Source organism: Anarhichas minor, unplaced genomic scaffold, assembly GCF_050575085.1.
Source record: "Anarhichas minor isolate MPS153535 unplaced genomic scaffold, ASM5057508v1 ptg000049l, whole genome shotgun sequence".
Classification (NCBI taxonomy): Eukaryota; Metazoa; Chordata; class Actinopteri; order Perciformes; family Anarhichadidae; genus Anarhichas; species Anarhichas minor.
Window position 1 is genome coordinate 216,704 of NW_027466495.1, and position 24,636 is coordinate 241,339.

The 24,636-nt window shown below is 42.7% G+C and overlaps 1 protein-coding gene across 1 annotated transcript; it reads right to left on the reverse strand.

Moving 5' to 3' along the window:
- Nucleotides 1–3,446: 3,446 nt before the first annotated feature.
- On the reverse strand, nucleotides 3,447–20,252 carry rell1 (RELT like 1). The gene is made up of 7 exons (XM_076112446.1): nucleotides 20,120–20,252; nucleotides 15,888–16,097; nucleotides 13,686–13,757; nucleotides 11,036–11,090; nucleotides 7,324–7,566; nucleotides 5,362–5,494; nucleotides 3,447–4,670 (listed from the first exon to the last, which is right to left on the reverse strand). The coding sequence occupies exons 1-7, from the start codon at nucleotides 20,142–20,144 to the stop codon at nucleotides 4,635–4,637; spliced, it is 774 nt and encodes a 257-aa protein (XP_075968561.1). The 5' UTR covers nucleotides 20,145–20,252; the 3' UTR covers nucleotides 3,447–4,634.
- Nucleotides 20,253–24,636: the final 4,384 nt, after the last annotated feature.

A 24,636-nucleotide genomic window follows, 5' to 3' on the forward strand; every position in this document is an offset into this window, starting at 1 on the left:
TAGATGGATATGGATACATAACAGCTGGGGACTTGTTTTGGCACGAGTAGAAAGGTATGAAGATTGAAAATAAGTGAAGGGATGAGCATTAAAACCTTATATGTGAAGAATAATAACTACGGAGATCACATTAAACCACACTACCATGTTGGTTTGTGACTTCTTCAAAATAGGAGTCAGGTAAAAACCTTCCATCTTTAATTTTTGTTCTCCTTCCGCCTCGTGTTGTCATAATGACAGTGCACTTTGGGATTTATCTGAAAGGCATTAAGAGAGTTGTAAGAGCTATAGAGAAGCATTTAACTCTGTTATTAATCTATTTCTTTCTACTGTCAACATGCTCCATGAAAAGACCAAAATGAAAAAGTGACTTTCTCTCAAGACTTTCAATCATCTCGATCCTTTCTTGAAAAACAAAGCCTTTGGTCTTTCAGATATTGAACGAAAAACGCCACGCTTCCATTCTTCAGACCTTCATCGGGGCAAATGTTTGACGGAGGGGGAATCTCAAGGCTTACAATGACGTCAAATCATTTGTGTGCCGGAGCTTGCAAGTACACGTGGGAAATGTGGTTCGCGATCACAGTTCCCAAAGGCATGAAACTGAAAATACATAAATGAAGGCAGCAGTCAACAATCTAAAGAATAGCAATAAATAAGAGAAGTAGTCATCTGCAGTTTGTGGGATGTATCCGTAGAGCTTTATAGGTATTTGAGCTTTGGGGAACAACAACTGTGAACTACATTTTCCATCTATATTGGCATGAACAAGCACAAGTGTGCTGTGTTTGACGTCATTATTTGACGGATGATTGTCTAAAGTCTGACACCTTGGCGTCTTGATTAAACACCTGGATGCCTTCCTTAATGTGCCTTACTTTTTAAAGATGGATGTGCAGGTATAATGACCGCTTGTGTGTGAGGGACAATAAACAGAGTGAATGAACCATGACATCCCTGTATGAAAGCAGGAAATGGAGTTCACCTTTCGATCTTGTTTCCCATTATATAAGTTACCTCTCACTATCCTTCACTGCTGCAATCAATTCACACACACTGCAATCAATTCACCTCACCGCACCTCAAGATAACAGCACAAAAGTAGTTTTGCAACAAGCTAATTTGTGCCACAACCTGCTGCACGTTGAATGTAAATGGAGGCAAATAAAGAGCACTTGTGTGTCAGATTCCTTCATGTTGTCTTCATTAGGTCCATTAGGCAGCCGACTGTAGACAGTCCCCCGAGGTGTGTGCGCCTGGTATGTTTGTTTTTCTCAAGGCTTTGTTGGAGTTAATGATGTCACCCTTAATTGTGGCACACACACACACACACACACACTTCCTTGTCTCAGGGGAATTGTAGGACTGTATTTAAAGAGGAAATATCCACGTGAAACTGGATTATTTTACCGATTCTTTCCGCCCTGAAACCCCATTAATCAGTGTCAACATTAAATGGTATCTCTCCACATTAAAGCGTCTGAGAAAAAGTCCAAAATAGCCCACCTGGTTTGGGATTTGGCCCTGGAAATTGGCTAATGTGTTCTCTCTGGTTAAACATTAAACCCGGAAACTGAAATAACAAAGCTCAAAGCTGGGGTAGGGTGGATACTTTTGGCGTCATTGGGTAAAAATTCCACAACAACAACAACAGGCTTTAGAAACTCTAGCCTGTGACGGCAGACTTTGGCCAATCACAGGTCACTTCAGAGAGAGGGCTTTACTGTTGACAATGCACGTGCACATCCCTCCGATGGCAGCCGGGTTCAACGGTGAAATATCCTGCAGGAAAGCTGCTATTCCAGCATTGCCAAATTATTATCAAAAAGAGATTCTGAGATGGAGAAGATGTTGACTTTTAGCAGCATTTTCCCTTGCCTTTTCCAGAAAACTGCCTACCCTGCAGTACCACTTGAATTACAATCTGTTGAAAAGGTTACTACAGTAGGGAAGTAGAGTAGATCATTAGCTAAAAAAAAAATAGACAACAACCTGCAAGCTGCTGGTCACACCAGACCAACTGTGGACGTAGCAGCAAAACCAGTGAGTGTAATGATTGCTAGGAGTTCAACTTATCATTTGTGACAGAATGAAAGTCCTATTTGTGCTTTCAGCAGTTACACAGTGCTGCTTTAACTCTGGTTAAGATACTGCGTAAGCCCTTTTCCAAGTTACTGCCGACATGCGTAAAAGCACACTGGAAACACACTGTTTGAGTCAAAGAAAGGCAGTGAGCCATTCTAGAAGGTCACTGCGTTTACGGGACCTGATGTAGTTCAGAAGGTGTTAAACATTGACTAGACTTCCTCCCTCTGGTACCAAATATTTCCCTAAAAAAATATTCCCCACCTGAGCCAGAGCTCCATCCTCTTGGCTGATATCCAGGGAGAAAGATAAGATGCGGGGCACTTAGCCCGGCATCGGCCTGGGAACCCTGTCGCCTGGAGGCCTGAATAATTCAGAGCCCGAGATAAATTTACTGCTGATGAAGTCATGCAAAAGAGACGGAACGGAGCTTTAATATTATCTATACCGCTTTTATATGCATACCTTATTTCCCTGAGGGTAATTTTTGGCGGCTTTAATGGAATGTGAGGAACTTTTCATAACACTGGGGACGCCCTCACCCGGAGACAGAGAGAGAGAGAGAGCTGAAGTAAACACACATGCATGCAACTGGAGTCAATATTTACACCGGCTTCTCGTGCTGCTTATTCATGTCCTGCACTGTCAACCGCATCCGTCTGACAGGTTTAAAACCCCTAGCTTGCCTGTTTTGTGTGTGTGTGTGTTTATGAAAGGCAGGTTTGCGTTGAGCCTGCAGTCATGGGTGGGTGTGGTGACGTCTCCTTGTGTGTTATCAGGGTTGTGGTTTTTTTCCACTGCATGTTAATGTTTTGAGTCAATCCTCCCTCCAAGCGCTGTCAAGTGACACCAGCGGCAGCCATACGTCTCTCAGAAAACGTGTTTAATCGCGTCATTTGCTGGTAAGAGAAGTTAATTTTGGTTATTCACTGAAATGGTTAACAGATTTTTATCTTTTTTTATTTCTGGTCGTCTATTGTAAAAGGTCAGAAACTTCTGTATCCTCCGTGAGTGAACCGGATAAGACTCGGAAGGTCAAGAGGAGACAAAACGAGTCAAGGATTGTTAAAGCTGGAAACACCTCTCCATCTCCATCTCCATTAACTGGAAATAATATGATAGAGAGCCCGAGGTCGTCAGACTATACCTGGTCGAGATGAATAAGACTAATCATCTTTTCAATTACGCCGCGAAAAACGGCCCCGAGAAGGAGCGAGGAGGGCGCAGACGTGAGAGAAGGAGATGAGAAAGAATAGAATATGAAGACGGATGGTTCACTCGCATTAGTGAGGAGAGGGAGACGATAACCCGCACGTTAGTGGAATACTAGTAGTATACAACAATGACAACAATAAAGCTAATTATTTATGGTTTGACATGTGTTAGTCCTCTTTATTTCTTTTATTATACAAAGATAGAAACACAGCAAACCGTCCCAAAATATAAAACACGTATTTATTTTTTTTTTTTTTAAAAGAAATTAGGCACAATGAAATGACATGTGAAATGACAAATGAACAAAAGACATGCCTAAAATGATATGTTTTGATCAAGATTTGGGGGAAATGATATATTTGGATGTTTAGCTCATGAGAGTCTTTAAAAGGTACTTTAGTATCGCACTTCCATAAAAGGACTCACATTAGACCGATTTTTCTTTTAAAAGGGTGATTAATTAAACTTAAAGCCTGAGATATAATGACTTGTACTTTTCTTAGTCCTACATTTCCCACAATGCATCTTTTCATAAGACATTCTCTGCCTGGTAACGTTGAGACCAGAACAAAGCTAAAAGAAGAGTGAACGCCGCAGCTCACCAGGAGGACATGAAAGCTAATGTTGCTTAATGTCTGCTGGATGTTTCAACAGGCAAATGTTTGCCAACACATTAGCCGAAAACAACTTTATGAGCTGATAACTTGTTAAAAAACTAAAATTTAAAAATAAACAGGATTTAGATATTTAGTTATACGTAATTGACACGTGGGAAATCAGAAATAGAAAATCTGGTACGAGACCTTGAAGGGTGGTGCAGACTGACCGGTCTCAGGATGCAGGTTTAAGCATCCAATTTAATCTCAGACTGGCTGTGTGCGTCTCTGGGGTGTAGTTCGATCAACTAACTGACTGATGAGCTACAAAAATTCTGGGTTACCTTTCCACATACAAAAACATATGTACACACATCATCGGCATATTGAGCAACAAGACCTTAGTTCATCGGGAAAGCCCCGGTCCAGGCTTCCTTGACATTAAGCAGCCGCCGTGCCTAAACGCCAACGAGTAAGGCACTATTGTAAATCTATTTTGAGAGGAAATGGAGTGCATCTCACATTCCCCATTACTGCTTGTGAAATAACTGGCTGGTGCGACTGTAATGTCAGTCTCGCCACCGTCGTCCTCGTCCTCAGCAAGCACGTTTGGCTCCCCGTGGAGCAGGAATGTGGAGGGGACGACTCCCCTGGTGGACTTCGCTCCTCCGGCGCTGATGTTTGAATGTTTTTGTTTTGTCCAGGTGTTGTCTTCGCTCCTCTGGATCCTCCAGACTGCTATCGGTTCTCTTTGTCCAAGTCGTCCGTCTGTTCCTGGAGAAGGAAGTAATCTTGATTTAATACAGAAATGAATCTTTGATAATCTTCAGGTTGGGTGTGTTCTCCCATCAGGCTTGTTGCCTTTCTAAAACAGCCAACGGAGGCCGTTTACGATCACCTGGAGCATCGCAATTTCATAACCAGAGTTCCTGTGATAGTAAACAGAAAACCGCAGGCTGGAGGCTAATTATTGCTTCGGTTTGGATATTTCAGTAGCTCTTTTATCATGAATATTTCAACACGCATTTAGCTATAATCACACTAACTTTACATAATACTACACACAGCTGAATCTACTGCATCACTGTGTCACCAATACGACGTCGTTTGTGACATCTGTCAATTAGGCAATCGACCAAAAATGAATCGGCTACTATTCTGATAATTGATTCATCATTTAAGCCGTTTTTCAGGAAAATAAAAACGATAATTCTCTAGTTTCCAGCTACAGACACAACAACATTTGTCGACTGATGCGTAAAAAAGGCAGAACGTCACCAGGAAGTGAACATGCCCGCTATTAAAAGAGCACAGACAAGCAGGTATACACGCACACATCATTTTGCACGCATACATAAGCAACATTTATTTATACACAGGGTGTGTGTGTGTGTGTGTAAGCGGGGAAGAAGACGGAAGCGGAGAGAAAGCAGGACACAGGTGAAGAGGTTTCCAGGATACAGACCTGTTGGGACTCGGACGTCGTCCGGCTCTTGGGCTCCAGCGCCGTGGGAGACGAGGGAACGCTCCCATTAGAGTCCGTTATTAGCAGCGTCCGCCTCTCCCGGGTCGGTTTTTCACACTTCGTCACCCGGAACCTGAAAGGAGACAAAAAATAAATAAAAATGAAACGGTTTTTTTTTTGCAGTCTGGGAAATGAGACCTGAGGTCTCTCGCACAATGCAGAGGTGGCTCATTAAAACAAATTGCTGCTCTTATGGTGTGAGGAAAGCTCTGGCTGAAATGTAGCTGTTGGACTCTTTCAAGAAGGTTCTTTTTAAAGAGTATTTTTCCAGGTCAGAATAAAATAGAACACGGCTGCCCCTCTCTGCTGCTGTTTTGTTCACTTGCTGAATGGTATATTTACATCATACGTAATATAAATAACCCGCCGAAAATAGTCCTATAATGAATAAACTCGGTGGGTGTCTGCTATTCTCATCTGTGCCACAGCGGGCATCCGCCTCCGTCTCTTCTCACTGATAATACACAAACAAACACACTCCCTGTGACAGAAACTTTACACCTCCCTCATCCACCCACCCACTCAAAGGCACCTGTGCACACGCACACACTACCAAAGCTTTAATTAAATCAGCAAATGAATATTCGTATCCAGGTCATGCTGACCCTCTGCGTACGCAGCCATTCATCTGGGTGTGCAAATGAAAAGCTACCTCTCTGCATCCCAATGAGCTCGTAGCAGAGCATTAAGGATGAGGAGGGCGCGGCGGGGACAAGGCTGAACGCCTTCCTGGGTTCACGACTAGACTGAGAAATGTTCTCTTTACTATAAACATGTTGAACACAGTTTTCTAATGGTAGCATTCTGCCGGGGTGTATTTCGAAATGTGGAGTTTTTGTTCTTAAAGCCCTTTGAAACACTGGAGAGCAATGAGAAAGTGTCTAAGGCCATCTTTAATACAAATAAAATACCTTAAATGATTGGAGGAAACAATGTTTTCTTGAATTCACAATCCTTTTTCATACTATTTATTGTCTGCATTGGTTTTTCAGCAGCAGCCATTCAGTAATTATCGCTCTATCTAGAAGCTTCCATTGTTAGTGGTGGAGTCCGCCATTCCCGTGTCGTATTCCGATTACCTCCACGAGCGCGAGGGCGTCACAGGAATCGGATGCACGCGTGTTTCACTGTCAACTCTCTTTACACTGCGTCAAAGTTACTACCGATGCAAACGCAACATCCTGCTACAGCTGCTTCACATTAAAAGCGTTGAACTGGCAAAACACTGTGTGGCTTTTATTGTGAAGCAGCCACATGAACGGCATGTCTTCTCAGCAGTTTGTACTTTCAATAAAGAGATTATATTTCCAAGGACTGAGCCATCTAAATGAAGAAAGCATTGCATGATGGGAGCACCAGCATCCATTTGAAATCCAACAAAAGGTGTTTGCAAAAAAGGCTACATTTAGACAGTATAACCAGACACATTAGGCCGTTCTCTGTAGCTATCACGGTCTCGGTTAGGGGAGGACCTCTCTAGTTGAATGCGTTTTTAAACAGGGACTGTTGCCATGGAGCAGCGGATCCGCAACACGGGTTAACCTCTGACGCTTTGCAGAAACACCCGACCCGGTCTGAACCCTGCAGCATCTGTTTTCCCAGGCTTCACCCAGACTGTTCACATGTTCATTTTCCAGGTCACTGGTCTGGTGCCAAAGTGCACGGCAATCTCAGTCGATGTAATTAGGTGTGGAGCTTTTTTTGGGGTTAATGTTTGATTGTTAGTGTGCAAACTAATATCTAATATGCCTCTGGGGCAAAGTGTTTTCATTTATATCTGCTCATCAAAGCACCTTGTCTGGTATGATTCTAAGACATTTTGGAGGTAAGAAATGAATCGTATAGGAGCAATGAAAACTCAATTTTTCCTTGACTTCGACACACACACACACACACACACACCTGCCCACAGCCAGGACCGTGACCTCTCCGTGTTGGCTGCGGCGTTGCTCCACCTTGCGGGGAGACAGCCTCCTCATAAGCGGCCACTTCTTGTGACTGCAGCGGTCGCAGATGTTCTTATGCCCGCCCAGGCCGCCGATGGTGTGCAGGTGGCTGCAGGTGTGCTTGGCAGCTCCCGGGGGCGCGCCGGGTGATATGGGAGTCAGCGGAGGGGTGCCGGGAGAGGTGGGGGTGAGCGGAGGACTAAAGAGGGAAGAAGAACCAGAAGTTAGTGTCACAATTATTATTAATAAATCATACATTACAGGGATCGAGATAGCCGCGGATGACTACGGCCAAGTATTACTAGAAGAGCACAAGCAAAGTAACAAATATGCAATAAAGAGAGTAAATGAACCATGAAATATTTTATAGGTCAGCAGAATGTTTCTGTGACACATCTAGAGATTAAATAAAACAAAAAGTAGCGCGGTGGGTTTTTAAGATCAGCTCGTCGAACGTCTGGCTCTGAGAAAAGGCAGACCTTTCACAGACGAACAAACTGACCTACATTCAAAAACATTTCCATTTCATGCAGATGAATTCAACCTCATTGAATTCTGCAGGGCTGCCACTGCACACATGCCACATTAATATCTCATCTCATGTCTTCATATCAAACTGACAAGCTCTTTGGGAACGACGATTATGTATTGAATAATAATAACAACAAGAATGGAGGCAATTTCCTGTACGAGCAGGCCTCAGGTGGAGCGTCGGTCAACTGATTAGGAAAGAGAATCGATGGTTAAAAGAAGGCAAACTGATCCGACACATACGGCTCCCTCTCCACTTTCATACAGTATTTATCTTAGCAGCGTGCTAACGGGCGCTAATTGACGCCGGCTTCCTTGTCTGTTTGATCGCTCAAATCTTTTTTTTTTTTTTTTCCTGAGAGGAACTGCGTGTGCATATTTCATGACCCTGGAGAGCAGCTCCTCGCATTGTTTACGCACAAAGGCAGAATAAACAGCGTCTCTACCCATTGACATGCTCCTATAATAAACTATGCACGCGTGTCAAGGGACAGAGAGCATAAAGAGTCCATCTGTGTCGAGAACGGACAAGGAACAGAGGCCGCAGCATACGGCCACAAGTGTGCGGACGGCTGACACCCGTATGTGGTTACTGAACACCTCTATTCCAAATAAAAGTGGGTGTTAATGTGAGGCTGAATGCCGGGGATTTGCTCTCATTCAGCCACAAGAGCAGAAGGGGGGGGGGGGGAGAAACCCGCCAGATCTTAATATAAATATGGACCACAAGTACTTCCTTATTCGTGAAGATGTAGGTGCTGCTGTGTCTGCGTTGAAGGCTGCTTATCCATTGGAGAGTTCTACCAGGAGAGCGGGGATGTCTTTGGACACCTGGAAGTATAATTAACTACATTTGGTTCCTGGCTCCTTCTTTTGAAAGTCGGGGTCAAGTCCCTGAGTTTCTGTAAAAAAGGTTCTTGGTCCCCCTGGGGGAAGTCCGCACCAGAAATACATACGGCAGTGTGCGTGGACACAAGGGGTGGTCATTTAGCGGAGACCAGTGCTTCTCCAAGTTAAATCGGATTATAAGCAGCAGGAGAGAAAGCAGAAAAAAAAAAAGAAAAAATGTTTTATTAAATGTGTTATTTACTGAATAATATTCGGCATTCCTTTTTAATATAATTAATTTATTCTAAAAGAACAAGGGGGAGAAAATGTGTGTTCTTGGTAAAAAAAAAAAACGGTGCACGTGAAAAATGCGCTAAAAATATGTACCGCGCTCATGTGCAGCGTGAGGATTCTGATGAGCAGAGGTACGAACCATGAGTTTGATCAACAGGAGGGAATGGACAGATGGACCAGATGGACTGATGTGAATGGAGAGCGTCTTGTGGAAAGGTGGTGAAGGGGTGGAGGGTGGAGGACTGACGGGGACGGAGCAGCGCTAAAGTTAAGTACCAAATCTGGAGAGGCAGATAGCGGGGTCAGGCCGCTACTACAGTCAGGCTACAAGACGGAGAGTTTCTCCATCCCTCTCGCCTTCCTCTCTTTCTGCCCATCTGTCTGTCTGTCTCCCTCCTCCCCTTAAGTGTCCCATAAATTACCCTCCGCCGATACCCCTCTTCCCCCCCCCCTATTCCACCATCTCTAAGTGATCCACTGGCAGGCGGCCCAACCTGGCTGGGAGAAGGAGAGAACGACACGAAGAGTAACGCCAAGAGAGCAAAAGGGAGTACTACAGGGGGAGATTTTCTTCGCAAAAAAATTGAAGGGAGACCGAGAGGAAATATGTGGGGAAAGAGATTTGGAGGGTAAATGAAGAGGCGAAACACATGAAAGTGACACGGGGGGGGGTGTGCGATTGCAGATTCCCACTGATTTTTTTTCAGGACAGCCCAATGTGACTGAGCAGAATACTTCAAAACCTAATCCTCAGCAGAGGCAATGCTCCAACCATTTATCCACACAGTTTCCTCCAAACAAAGGAGAACATCTCTCCTCTCGTTATCTCTCTCTTTTCCTGTAGCGGGATGAGAAAGATGACAGGGAGAGAGAGAGGGAAAACATACCCCACTAACTTGATTTCCGTCACGGGCTTCTCCTCCTCCAATCTGTCTATCAGCCCAACTCCCTCTCCCCTTATTTTATCAAAGCGAAGACGTCTAATCTCGGCTCGTACCATCAGCTCCTGTTCTCGCGATGCAGGGTGGTTTTATTGACCCCTTAGCTTAGTCGTGGTTGCTACGCCGGTCAAGCTTTCTCCTTGATTTTACAAAGAAGTAGACATAAACAGAAAATGTCTGAAATGACGTCTGCAACAAGCAGTTTTTTTTTTTTTTGGGGAATCAGAAACTCCACAAAAGGGTTTTAATTCTGCACTTGTCACACAGGAAACCGTGCTTTGAGCCTGAGGCTAACAGGCCTCAGGTTTAAAGTCAGCGGCGTCTTCACCAGTCGATGATCCGTCTATAAGCCACGGAAATAAAGAAACAGCATTGTTCTTTCGCAGTGTAAAACGAGTCAGTCCTTGTGTATCAAAATAGGGAAAAATGTAAGACCTAATGTAGGTAGTGAGCTAGTTAGCTAAGGATTGAAACTTACAATAGAGACGACAAACACACAGTTCCATGTTGTTCAAACACTTTTGCTCTTGTATTTTTGGTTGAAGCCCCGTGCACGTCACTTCAACATGTGAAGAATTGAACAGCCTGACAGGCCTGTTTTTACAGTGATATAAAAACAGACAAAAAAGCCTCAAATTGTTACATTTGAGAAGCTGGAACCGGCACACGTTTGAGATTTTTGCATGATAAATCCACCAAGACACCAAAAGCTTCTTTGCCCGATACTCTCTTTCTTTCTTTTTTATTTTTAAGCGGAGTCACACTCGCTGTGTCCTGGCAAAGAATCCAAGAAGGAAACATGCCAACAAATGTGCTCGATATTCTTTAATAAACCCACAATATAGTGAGAAGAGTCCCCAGCTGCTCGCCCTCAATCAAACTTTGCCAATCTGGAAAAGCATCAGAAGAGAAATGTGGCCTGATTGCCTTGTGTGCTCATTTCCTGCTCTGGCTACTCTCACTTCAGCCGTGTGACACAAACAGGCTTTTCTGAGGAGGCTTACGGTGCCATCTGGTGGTTGAGATCGCTCTTCACGGCCAGGAGAAGAAAAAACAACTGGAGAGGACACTTACCCATCAGAGTCAATGCTGATATCATGAACCATGGCTTTCAGGGCTTCCGAGTTTGCTGAAGAGAGAGAGAGAGAGAGAGAGAGAGAGAAAATTACACACTTATACGGATGGAAGAAAGGAACGGAGAGAGGAGGAGGGGGGGGTGAGATAAAAGTAGTTCTGGGAATTAGCGAGGAGAACGCTCCAGTGACTTCAAAAGCAGAGCGCTTATTGAAAGATGGCAACACCAGATTAACTCCTTAACCCAATTAAATGGCACATCACATGCACCCACTGAGCACAATCAGTGCACACGACAACCTCGGGAGAATGTGCCAGATGAGAAAAGAAAGAACTTGATCGAAGCAAAACAAACTCCAAAGTACGACTCTGGAAAGTGTAACTTTCTGTATGAGGGTCAGGGATTTGGCCCGGGGGGTTTGGATTTTTTTTTTTTTTGGCTGCACATGAACAACAACTCAACCAATTTCTGCTCCCAAAGTAGAATGCAAAGTAGCATCGACACACAGAGACAACAGCCCCGGTGCATTCACTGACTTCCCCATGAGCACACTGCAGCAAGTGCACCACAGGAGGGTTTACATCCTTGGGAGCTGCTGGACATTTATTTTTTTTTTTTTTTTGTCCCAAAAGTATTTTTAACTTGCAACTGCTCTGGTCATTCTATTTGTACAAGGCTACCATTAGAGGCTGCGCCACTGAGTCACAAAATGGAAGAGCAGGTTTTTGGTTTTGAGTCAGTAAAAGCCCTGAAAACATATTTCCTATCAGACCAAAGGAGACTTACGTGGACACACCGTTTTATTTCACATGGCAGATTTTTGCACGTGTTTTTGTCCTTTTTACTCACATAGATGTTGCAAATGCAGCTACAATAAAACTCGACTTCAGGAAAGTTTAAAAGTTTAAATCTAACGTCTTTTGTGTCGGTTAAAACACGAAGCGATGTGGTTAAAAAGACCCAGTTCAGTTCATACATCTTCCCTTTTATCAATCAGAAATATTGAATAATGGAGTGTGTTTCAAGAGAATGGAAGAGTGAAGGGAAATGTATCCTCCAGGTGGATTTTATTTTGAAGTTCATAGTGTATTGACGCTACAGCACTGTGAGGTCCTTATTCTGAGGTTAGCTGTAGATGGCAGTCTTTGCTCAGCCATAAAGACTACCACTGTTCTCCATAGTGACTTCTCAGTTCGTATGTTTATTTATACACTAACTGCCGCTGGAAATTACTTCCTGTGTTCCAGATAATTATGTCCATGAAAAATACCTGGAAGTAGTTTTTTTTTTTTTTTTTTTTTTTTTTTTAGAGTATCCAGAAATGAAGATTTCAAACATTTTTCAACAGACATTTTCAGTCTTCTGATACGCAGCAAGAGTCCTGAGCCGCGTCACGTCTCTCCGGAGTGACACTGTGAGGATGAGTCACAGCGAGCGCTTCCCCAACTCAAACATTGTTACGCCGAAAGATGTGATGAGTCAGCTTCGACGCTTTGACGCTCTTGAGGGTGGACAGAAAAATCAAACAGAGGACAATGGTGGCCAGACACCAAAAAAAACAGGACAATGCTGCCTTCGTGTGTCAAACAGTATGTTAGTCATCTGGAGAAGATGTGAGGGGCGGACTGTTGGAATCTGCTTCAGGGACCAGTACTCACAGATAAACTGGATCTGGAAATTACAGTTTACTTTAACCCCTTATTCATAATCTATGATCAGTATATACAAATTTAATAAAGAATACACAATAATAATTAAGACACATCTTTTATTATCATATTTATGTTATTACATTGTAGTAATAAGCAGATATTCTGCTAACAACTATAATCTCTCCTATTTTATATTATTAAAACTTTGTTATATCATATTGTCGTTCATTATACCAAGAGGAGCTGAACTTTCGGCAGCTACAGTTTTTCCTCTCCCTACACTTCTACCTCTTTCCCTCGGTATAATTGATGTGCCATTAGAAGAAGTGAAACACGTCAAAAACTATTTTTTGCTCTTCACATGCACAACCATAAAAATCCACAGTCTGTCCAAGATCTCCTTCCATCCAGACTCAGTAAAACTGTAATGACATATAACCTGATCTCAAACTAAACACCGAACCTGCAAGTCCGTTTTTTTTCAGGAACTGCTTCAACAACTTACGCCGTTCAAGTAAAACAGCAGTTCTGTTATTTCACTAAGATTGCAAAGCACGCTTTTCTACGTTCAAAGCAAAGATGCTTCAATTGCACATCTCTGCTGCGGGCGGTTCATTCGCCCTGAGGGGGAAACACCGTCATCTACTGTGTCAGGAAAGGCACGTGTGACCATCCTATTCAAGCCGACGCAATACTTTGATCCTTCTCTTTCCTGTTGCCACTTACAAACTCAGCCGAACAGAAGGAGCGCAATTACTTGGTTGAAGCAGAGTGCTGTGACTTATTAATGAATTTGACTTCACGCTCCGGCTCAGGGAAGGGATTTCAATTTACAGGAATAAGCGGCGCTGCGATAGTGACTTCATCGAAGAGGCAGAAAAACAGACGAAACAAAGAGGGAACCTCAGGCACAGTGTTTAATCAACAGTCAGTAAAAAGGGGCAAAATAAATTGATTTAATGTGTTTCGTTTGTTGTTTAGTACTTTGGACACATACCTTCGTTTTTCATGATGTAGTGGATTATCTGCCCGACGGTGTCGTTGTTTTCACTGAGGGTGTCATTCATTTCTGGAAGATAGGCAGAAAAACACACACACACACAGTTAGAAATACCTGAAGTACGTATATCAGTATTCAAAGTTATTATGTCCTCAAGCAACATGTTAAAGGCACGTCACAAATATTTAGGCAGTATATTTTCGGAGCGCAGGACAGTAAAACAAACTGTAAAACTCTCCTCCGGCACGGCCTCAGGGCCCCTTTTTACATCAGAAATGCTAAACATGATACCCATAAATCATAATTCAAGAGCACTTGTTACTATTACGACTCTGGTACGACCTATGGTACTCCCATAGGTCTAACGGTTTAACTGGAGCAGGATGCAATTATTCATTTCGAATGAAAAGCCACACAGACTAACGGAGCATTTGGTTTGATTATTACTTCAGAGACACACCCCTGTGAGGCACTTCCTAGAGCTTCCTGTTGACCGCTTCCAGAGTTTTTCCTCATGTTCTGATAAACATAATATACTCTGGCAGCAATTCGTGGGCGTCTTCTAGTGCGCCGCGAATGATTTGTTTATTTAAAAGCCGCCTGGCGTAAAGGGAGCTGCTCACCAGCCGTAAGTCAAAAGCAGAAAGAGGAAACCTGATCATTGCGCAACAAGAGAAGACTGACGATCGGATCAACTGAATGAGTGAGAGAACACACGCGCACGGCATGTTCTTTTCCTACTCTTTTGTTTCGATGTACGAGAGAGAGAAAGGGTTGGGCCTGTCGCAGAAAGACAGACGCAGGGAAAAACCCTGATGCACTTACATTTGCTAGCCACAAGAGAAACCAGCTTTACGCCTTCCTTTTCCTACTAATACCTACTCCGCTGAACAGATCCGGTCATAGGATTCAATGGAGGGGTTCAGGGCTTTGGCCAACATGGGGAAACAGTGGAGAAGTGATGTGCCAGGAGTTGTATGTTTAGTCGTGAAGCGAGTAAAGCAGACTCTCGCTGATCTTGGCAGCGTGGTGTAAACCCTTCACTCTTATATAACAGAGCAATCCAGTAATACCAGAGGTTCCACGTCTGCACACGACATTTACGAGAAGGAAAGGGAAACCTCACCTCCCTCTCTGTGTGGCCACGCAACATACTGTACCAGCAAAACATGACGCGACGGACGCAAACTGGGGGAGAGAGAAAAAAAAAATCAAGCGAAGCAAGTAAACTTTGTTTCTTTTCAGTGTGCGGAAGTTCACAAATTGCGTATAGCAATTAAGCATTATCTGGGGTTATCTCATTAGGAGCCAAGGGAAATCAAACTGCGTGGAGAATTTCTTAGTTCCACGTCACTCAACACACCCGAAGTTGAGTCACAACACGAGTGGTGCGAATGTCAAACATCTTCCTGGTTTCTATTGGCCTCCACTCCTTAGAAAGACAGAAGCAATCGAGGCTCACGGCTGGAATAGGGAGCTGTATTTCACATTCTTAAACATTAATACAGCAGCAAACAACCGTTTGTAAAGATATAGTATCACTCTACCTCTGTGTGCGTTTTGTTATTTGAGCTTCTTTGCTTTGTTACGCACCGAGAGGCAATGGAAATGCTCCCAATCTGGGCTCTCGCACCTTTAACAACACAACGGTAAAGAGCTAGCAATATCGCCACGTGACGACTTACTGTAAAAACAACATAAATAGGATTTCTGAGCTTATGTTTGTGATTTCGCAGCGAGTTATCTGAAGAGCCATTCGCATCATACAAGTCTATTCTTATCACCGTCAGTAGCTGGCACACACCGGAGTCATTAGCCTCAGGAATGTAGTAGAAGCCTGTGAGGACTGGAGGACTGGAGGGAGAATCTAGGGATTTTTTTTTTCCTTGAATTTCACCATCACATGACAGGAAAGTGAAAAACCTCATGCAGACCGATGACTCATTTCAAAAAACAACTTGCATGTACTTTTCCATCGACTGAAATGCAACAGAGTCCCAGTTTGGCTGACTGCAGAGGCAATTTGGCCCAATATTGAATATCATTGAATATCATGGATGCCCTCAAACAATGAGCACATAGATGTAATAAACGCATAAAGCTAATCATAATGGCCTCTCAGACAATGACACATTTCCTAGAGTCTGCAGTGTCAGAGGTTTTTCCAACTCCCTCCCTCTTTTATTCAGATTTCCTTACCTTCGCCCAGCTCGGGATCCTTTTCTTCCTCCTCACACTGCTCCTCGTCATTGGACTCAGTGGTGCACCGATAGCCCTTCCTCTTCAACACGTGGCAGATCACCACCCCCAACAGGCCCAAGAGGAAGAAAGCAGGCACCAGGATGAAGGCGATGTATTCCGTGTGGTTTGTCCCTGCTTCACCTTTTCCACCAGCTGTAGTCTGACCCCCTAGAGGACGAAGAGGGACGAAGGGGAGCAAAGGAACAAGAGAGGAAAAAATGAATTATTCTAAATATTGTTGCGACAGGACACAAAAATGGATCGTCATTACGACGCCCTTCATGGCAACCTGATATCCAGTGAGGCTACACTTGGGGGCCGAGCAGCTGAGGGGATTTAAATGTGATCAGCTGAGACATGAGACAGAGATTTCCTGTTCCCTCCCAGGATCCCTCCAGTCTGCTGCCGTCTCTCTCAGCAGCTTTGACGACTCATTTCGTGAAAGAGGCAGAGAGTCAAAAAAAAAAAAAAAAGGCGAAACCAAAAACTATAAATGCTCAGTCGACATTTAGCGGGGTTGGTCATATCTTAGTGTCATCATAGCAACTGATTGCGGCAAAAACGGGTACAGGGACCATAAACTACAGCACTGAAGCTCGAGCTTCCCTCTCCCACTCCCATCTGCCAATCTATCTTCATCTCAACTCTCTGAGCTCAACAAACTTTACAGACTTCACTGAGACTAACCATCGTTTTCCTCATCGATTAATCCCGCCGATTATTTGCTTGATTGGCCAGTTTCTTCTATAATATGTGACAAGTAGCTAAAACGGCAATCACATCTTCGCAGAGTCATTAGTGACTATATATTACATTTTAAATGGTGGCCCTAATGTCTTCAAAGGGATCAGGTCAAAAAGGTAGACGGTGATGGGTCAGCTATCGGCCAAAGCTCCCCTGGCTCCTGCTGTTGGCGGACCACGTGAGGTGGAAAGCACAACAGACAAGAGGGCCTTTGTCTGTTTTCCTGTTCCCATCAGAGAGTGTGTGTTTGTGTGTGTGTGAGAGAGAGAGAGACACACACACATAGAGAGTCAGACACACAGACTGATATGGGAGGTCACAGGAACAGAATCTCAACTCATATCAGCCTCAAATCACATGTTCATGCCGTTTGGAAACGCAGCACAGCATTGTGGGTACAGGCGCGTATCTACATACCTAACCACGTGCCTCCTGATGCATACAGAGGCATGTGTGCTTTCCCCCCCCCCCATTGTCCCAGTTCCCCCGATGCATCAGACTGAACACACTGGTAAAGACCATCGTCTTCTGACAGACTGGTGTGCGCGTCCGTGTGCTTATAGACTGGTAGGCCGTCCTGGCACGCTCCCATGCCGCTCCAAATGACTCGTGAGTAAGCACGGGCCAATGGGAGGATTGTATCAAAAGCATTGAAATAGAAAAAGATGGGTTGAATAGAGTCCTGGAGGAGGATTTAGACTTGAGTCATAGAAATCTCTTAGCAACCACAGCTGGTGCCATGATGAAAGTCCTCAGAGGGAACAGCCACAAATAGAGATATCTGGAACACATGCACATCACAGGTGTGGATTCATATATCAAATTATGATATTGAAAAGAAACTTTTGGGCCGTGTTGAGCTTTGATTGGATGGTTTCTGCCAAAGCTTTGTGAGGGTATAAATAGGGCTGGGTGCAAAGCCTCAATGCTCTGGGTAGAGACCAACACGAGAACCGAAGGTTGAGTGCAAATCTAAGGCTTTAACAAAGGATTGTTGTCTTTATTGATTCAGCTGCCCATTTGCACATCATTTGCTGCTATATTAACGCTCTGATTTTCAAATTTAGCACCTTTAAATGATCAATCAATGATCAGAACTGCTCGTTCTGTCCGTCACATGATCGATTCGTTGAACAGTTTTGGCACAAACAAACTACTCGGGTATCACGTCGACAACGGTATTGAAAAAAAATGGATAATCAGGCGTCGATGTCCGTTAAAAATCAACTAGAGAAGAAAAGCAACTGTGTTTACTTTGACTTTTAATGAAAATATGACGACATGATGTGTAAGTGATACAAACGAGGTCGCAAGATCCAATATGGGACAAGCTACGAGGAAAACATCAAATTCAACGCTTACATCACGAGGGAAGTGAACCCGAGTGGTGGTTACCTCCCGAATTCACTGACACCATCACTGATAAGAGGAATTCCTCCTTTCTGACTTTGGAGGAGCAAACGTATCTCAGTCTACGACGTCAAATCCTTCAGCTGAAGCATCCTCTGGAGCATAGCTCATGCGCTGCTGCTCTGCTAGTTTCATTTCCTGCAGGTTTATGAGGATTTACCCTGAGAGAAGGTCTACCTGCCTTAAAGGTTTATCGACGTCTCTGCTGCAACAGCTTCTTTCAACAACATGATGGAAAATCAATCACCGCAAAATAAAAAACACACAAAAAGGAGAACGACTTGTGATTGAATTCTTTGCCTTTATCCTCTCTTTCCTTTTGAACATCAGATGAACTAATGGAACTATTTCAGCCATCGATAAAGGCAATTTCAACACTGCGAGTGTGTATTGTGATACTTGAATCTCTTGCTAGCACCCAAATTTGTGCATGGAAATCACCCATTACCTACAGAATCAGTGCATAAGGATGATGACAACGCAACACCGCCAAAGGGCTTCTCAGAAAAGAGGACGTCAGTGTTCCTCACTTGCTGAGATCAGCACTTCATGACATCATTGTTTCCCAAACCTAAATTATACTTCCTGTTGTCTTTTTAGGTTTCAGGGCATTTCCAATGTTGTGAGTCACTTCTCGGCAAATGTTGCGTGAAATAATACCACTCTGAAAGGAATCAGGGAATCAGTCTGGGCTGAGAGACTTTTCCTCTTATCCAGTCGGTAATCTGATCCTCAGCTGGGCTGACTGCATTATTCTCCTCCATTTGCTCATCTTAGGGAAGGAGAGAGAACGGAAATGGAAACTGTTCCGTGTCTCCTCGTTGACCACCGTTTGGCTCTTAATAACCTCTCCTTCCAACTGCACCCGAGTCTTAGTGCACCTTCATTTTCTGAGAATCTACTCCGGAAATATTCTGCTTCAATCCATATTTCAGATTAAACGAGACATTCCAACTCTTGGTCCCTTATCTATGTAGTCACTAAGTGGAGATAAAACCTCCCTCAATCACGGTCTCACTTGCAGACATATCACTGACCCCGTGACAGATGCCACGGTCTCAGTCAGCTCATTGCGCCACATGTTCCCCCTGTAACGGCACACTGTAACCAAACAGCTACATGGTGCACAATTCTAAATTTGAAGCATGACATTAATTGCTGCATCCCTTTGATGATAAAAATAGCACCTTAATTACCAAGAACAAACAACAGCGGAGGATCTTTTTATTAGGAGCTCCCCCAGACGGCTTTGAACTACTCAACTTCATTTAGAAGCATAGTAAATCTTTAAAAGCAATATAAAACGCAATGCTGCGAGAATAGTTGTTTCTCACAGTGAGCGTTAGCTTGTATGTGGACGTCATCACGATTGTTTTTCTTCAGATATTGTTTCATTCGAAGGATTTTCACAGGCCTGAGGTCATAAAAGTGTCAAGAATTTTACTAAAAAAACAGTTTTGTGCAAACAAAAATGCTTTTTCTTATTTACTTTTTTTTATCCCTTTTAATAATCTTGTGACCCTTATCTCAGGTCCTCTTGGGGGGGTCCCGAACCACAATAAGGTCCGCAAGTTCCATAAGTTGTACGCTGCAGTCGTTAGATGATGCTGTGAAGACAGCTGAATTGATCCAAGACACACACACTCTCACACACACACACACACGGCATGAGCATACCATTAATACCAAACCAACGCACTGGAGGGACTAGGTCTAATTAAATGAGCGTGAGGGTTCAGCCTTGGCCTTTTGCAAGCCACAGACTCCTGTGGACTCTCCATGGAAAATTGAAACAGGCCCAGAATTGTAAAAGGTTAGGAGGAAAACCAAAGCGTAACACGGAACACTGGCTTGAGTATTTTCTTGATGCAGAGACACGTACAGTAGGCTACTCTTCTCCGACACAGAAATGGTCCAAGCAGTATTTCAAAAAATACCCACAGACTCCAAACAGGCTGTGAGGAGCAACCGTGCAGCGGTGTTAACGTCACACCTTTTAGTTTCCACACAGAAGGGTTGACGGCGCGCGTACTTACGCGTGTCTGCGGTTGAATTAGCCATAGACGGACAGGAGATACCCGGAGAAGTGGTGATGATGTTGTGAACGCCGTGGTCACCACAAACCGCGGTCAAACTAAGCCAGAGGAGGGACTGTTTCCACTAACGTCAACGTATTTCCTGATTCACAGAGAGTGGACACGCCCTAATCTTAAAGCGATACTCCCCACATGTTACCTGATGACCCTCCAACAAAGAGAGGTACACAGGAGAGGCAGCGTCTTCATTGGCTGTTGCTAAAAAGGCGGGTTTAGTACAGGTTTGAGTTACTGCTACTTTTCTTTGAGTATTTGCATTTTATGCTACTTTGTACTTCTACTCACTGGAATTCAGAGAGAGATAATGTACTTTTTACTCCGCTACATTTATTTGATACTTTTAGTTACCAGTTACTTTGCAGATTCATGTTAATAAAACACAATCTCACCAACAAATACATTGTGATGTATCATTATGGATAAAGATACGACTTTATTGATCCCTTGGTGGAATTCACAAGCTATTATCACGTTTTTTTTACAGCCCCACTTTTACCAGCTGTAACATTAAAGCAAAGTACTAATAAATGCAATAATCATTCATTATAATTCAATAATTCTCATTGCTCTGAATAATTTGTACTTTAACTTTTGGTACTTCCGAATATTTTGAAGCTAATGCTTTGTACCTTTACTCAAATAAAAGTAGCAATACCACGGTGTAGAAATACAAATAAAAGCTATGCATTCATTTACGTAAGTAAAAGATGTGTGTACTTCCTCTGCCATTTGGTTTTAAGCAATTAAAGGATTCATGAAAAAGCAAGACAGTGTTTCCAGACTCACCGAATCCTCTGTGCCAGAACAACAACAAAACATACAAGTTGTACAGCAAAGTAGAGTTTTGACCATAGCTTTTACCTCGTTGTTTTTAAACCAAAAGATTGCAACCAGAAATTAGCCTACACCCATGTCTAGACAAAACCAAGACTGAAGGTGGAGCGCAGAAAATAAGTGTGTTTTTACTGAGATTTATCTATACAACCATTCAACAAATTGTTGTTATTAACATGACAATAATAGAGGCGTGAATCATCATTTCAGACACAATAAAAGTGTAAAAAGAACTATGTTGAGGAAAAACTATGTGCATCCAAAAAAAATTGTATTTAACACAAGGAAAATGTACAAAACATGACAAGAAATGATCATACAAAGATGAAGAATAGAGTACAATCAACAGTAATGGAAATAATGCTGCAAAACTGAGGACAAAGATGTAACAGAAGACAAAAAGGATTGAGATTATTTCACTGTCCATCTCTTTGGATTAGTTATTTTTCCAACCACTTTAAATGAACGTTGAATGTATTTCAGTCTGTAAATAATTACATGAAAACTCCACCAAGTCAGAGAGTTAGTATGCTTTTTTTATTTAGAGCACAAAGCAAAAAAAAAATAAATACAATATTCTGTGTGTTGGATCAGCTGAGGTCTCTCTCCGTCGACCTGCAGGTGGCAGCAGTGTACAAGGGCTTCAGGCACACCTGCCCTGTTAATGCTCACATCGCCTCCCAGATGTTGAGAAATCAGAGCTGCTTACGGTTCAGAAACATGGAGAAAAAAACTAAATATCCAAAGTCCAGACCTTTGTCAAGACACATTGGTCAAACACCATCAGAAATAAAGGAGGAGGGTCTAAGCTGCATGTCTTTGGCCTGTGGGAGGAAGCTGGGAGAACCCAGAGGAGAACTCTGAGAGAACCCACGCTAACATGGGGAGAACATGCAAACTCCACACAGAAGGGCCGGCCAGTCTCTGGATCAAACCTGCCGCTCTTGCTGTGAGGATATACTAAATCTTATTGTGGCATACTAAACAGTATGGCAGCATGACTATGGAACGCACAGCCAGATGTGGAAGAGGAAGTGGGATTAGATTAGACAAACATTACACTATGGAAGCCCAAAACCAATGTAACCAGACAGGCTTCAACATTGAACCCACAAGGGAAGAGGAAACAATAGGAGTATATAGTGCAAACCACTGCAGGAGTTTTGTTTTATGGAGGAGTTGGATTTTTAGATTTTAAGATTTAAGATCACTTTTAAAGCATGTATATGGGTCTGGCCCCAAAATATATAGAGGAAATGTTGACCCCTTATGAGCCAGCTAGCATCCTTAGATCCTCAGGTGGGGCCCTTCTGTTCCAAAGTCGAGGCTGAAAATTAAAAGGTGGCCGTGCCTTTGCCATCAGGACCCCTCGGCTTTGGAGCGACCGGAGGAGATAAGGCTCGCAGGATCAGTAATCTCTTTTAAATCACTTCTTAATAAAACCTATTTTTACAGCCTGGCTTTTATGTGACGTTGTCGCTTTACTGCTTTATTTTTATTTGTTGATTTTACTAAATTATTTTATTTTATTTATTTATTAGTTTATTTTTATCGTATCTTTTATTTATTTGTATCTACTGTACTGTTTTATCCGGGTTTAACTCTTACCTTAGTTGTCATGCTTTGTTGGGCCTCACTGTTGAGCTTTCTGTTATCATTGCATTGCTTCTGCTGCTCTGTCTGTCAAAGCACTTTGTAAACTCTGTGTTTTAAAGTTACATAAATAAAGTTATTATTATTATTATAAATATTATAATTACAATTCTTATTTGGGTACACAAACACAGGATGCACTAACAGGAAGTAATTTATTATAAAACTGTTATCCCCTTCTTTCCATGATTTGACGCTGCTTAGTGGAGCCAATGACGCACCTGTAATCACTTCACTATAATTAGATGATCTGAAGTGATACCAGAGTAAGGTTGTGCCCTTTAATTAAAATACGAGAAACACAAATAAAACTACCTTTGCACACAGTAATCGAGCTTGGGAACACCCTGGACATCACGAGCAACTACTAATGTATTTTAAAGTCAAGTTCTTAATTAATTGCATGTTTTCCTTGTGACTGCGCCACACTAGTTCAGTCCTGCGTGGCAGTGTGTTCACGCATGTGACATTCATCTGAAGCAATGCTGCCCTCTATTGGACACATCCATGCTTACATTTGGATCTGCTGATCAGCATCACTCACAGTATATGCACATTTTATAATGTGCACATTTCATTATGCAAATGCAATGTTTTACAAGAAACATTATGTACATTTAACATTGTATGCTGCTTGTAGCATGTAAAATAGCCACTGTAGCCGGTTTAATATGTTAAAATGCGTGCGTTTAAATGGGAAACATGTGTGCAGTAAACTCGTCTGACTGTGTGCAGCAAGGCGAGAAGCACCTGCCAGTAGCTGGTGCCAAACACCAGACTATTGGCCAGATGGCGCTGTGCAGCTCAACCAATGAAATGCCGTATATACAAATTTATAACAGACCACTTAGATGGAAACACATTTTGAAGCAGCTGCAATGTGAATGTGTCTGTGAGATTCAAGCATCGTCAGGAAAGCAGCCAAGCATGATATAAAAACGTTTTTTTTTTATGTTTTGCCACTCCTCCTTTTCATATTCATTTGATGCCATGTTAATAGACAAGCAGTCATCAATAAAGGTTTAATGTTTGAATATACATTCATATTAACACTGAGCTCGTACCAGACCTAGTGTCCTTGGATTCTGCAGGTCTATGCAGCTGCACAAAAGCCGAGTGAGTGACTGAGTCTCACTGCAGTTTCCAGCAAAACAAGCTCAGACCGGCTAAGTACACGCTGGTAAAGAACAAATGGCAGAGAGCCCAAGAAAACCAGTGACTTCTGAAGAAAGTGGCACATTTAGACAGGTTCAACGAATAAATGATGCTGTATCTTCATAGATTAAACCACGCAGCAGTACATGACATAGCTAAAATGATCTGCACCGGGTGCAACATTAGAGATGCATATACATATCTGTGTATCAATAATTATAATCCAATAATAAAATATATGATTTTGAAATGGGCCATTTTGCATGATGAGTACTTTTACTGTTTGTATTTTAATATATTTGTATGCCAATACTTTTGTAGGCTTTTACTTCAATTAAGTTTTGAATGAGGGGCTTTTACTTGTAACGGAGTATTTTAACACAGTAGTATTGCCACTTTTACTACAGTAAAAACACCAGAGTTTAATGCCACCTATAGGGAAGATATATGTATATAAATGTACTTTAGTACTTTGGTTTATTGTACTGTAATTATGACCAAATATTGACTGACAAATAATCTATCGCTGTAAGAGAAGAGAAGCTCATGCTGATATATTGATACTTTCCTGAGATATATTTTTACAATATTGTATTTTTTGTTGTTGTAGTACAACAAATACTACGTGCATTGTGGCACAGTAAATGTGCCCCTATTAAAGACTCGACTATAATTGTTGTGAAGTATATTAACACACTGGCATGTGCCCTACTGCACTGTTTACAGCTCCTCACCAACCACACCGTCAGCCTCGTGCATTTGGAGAGGGCAAGCAGTGCAACTGACGTCACCATCTGAGAGCACGTTGGATTGTG

What these genes read in the sequence shown, in the direction of transcription:
- rell1 (XM_076112446.1), bottom strand. Translation starts at nt 20,144, where the DNA reads ATGGCTAATTCAACCGCAGACACGC. An exon ending in ATCAGCATTGACTCTGATGG is followed by an intron (nt 7,567 to 11,035) that starts GTAAGTGTCCTC and finishes TTCCCTCTTTAG; the next exon opens with TCCTCCGCTCACCCCCACCT. An exon ending in CGACGTCCGAGTCCCAACAG is followed by an intron (nt 4,671 to 5,361) that starts GTCTGTATCCTG and finishes TTCCTTCTCCAG; the next exon opens with GAACAGACGGACGACTTGGA.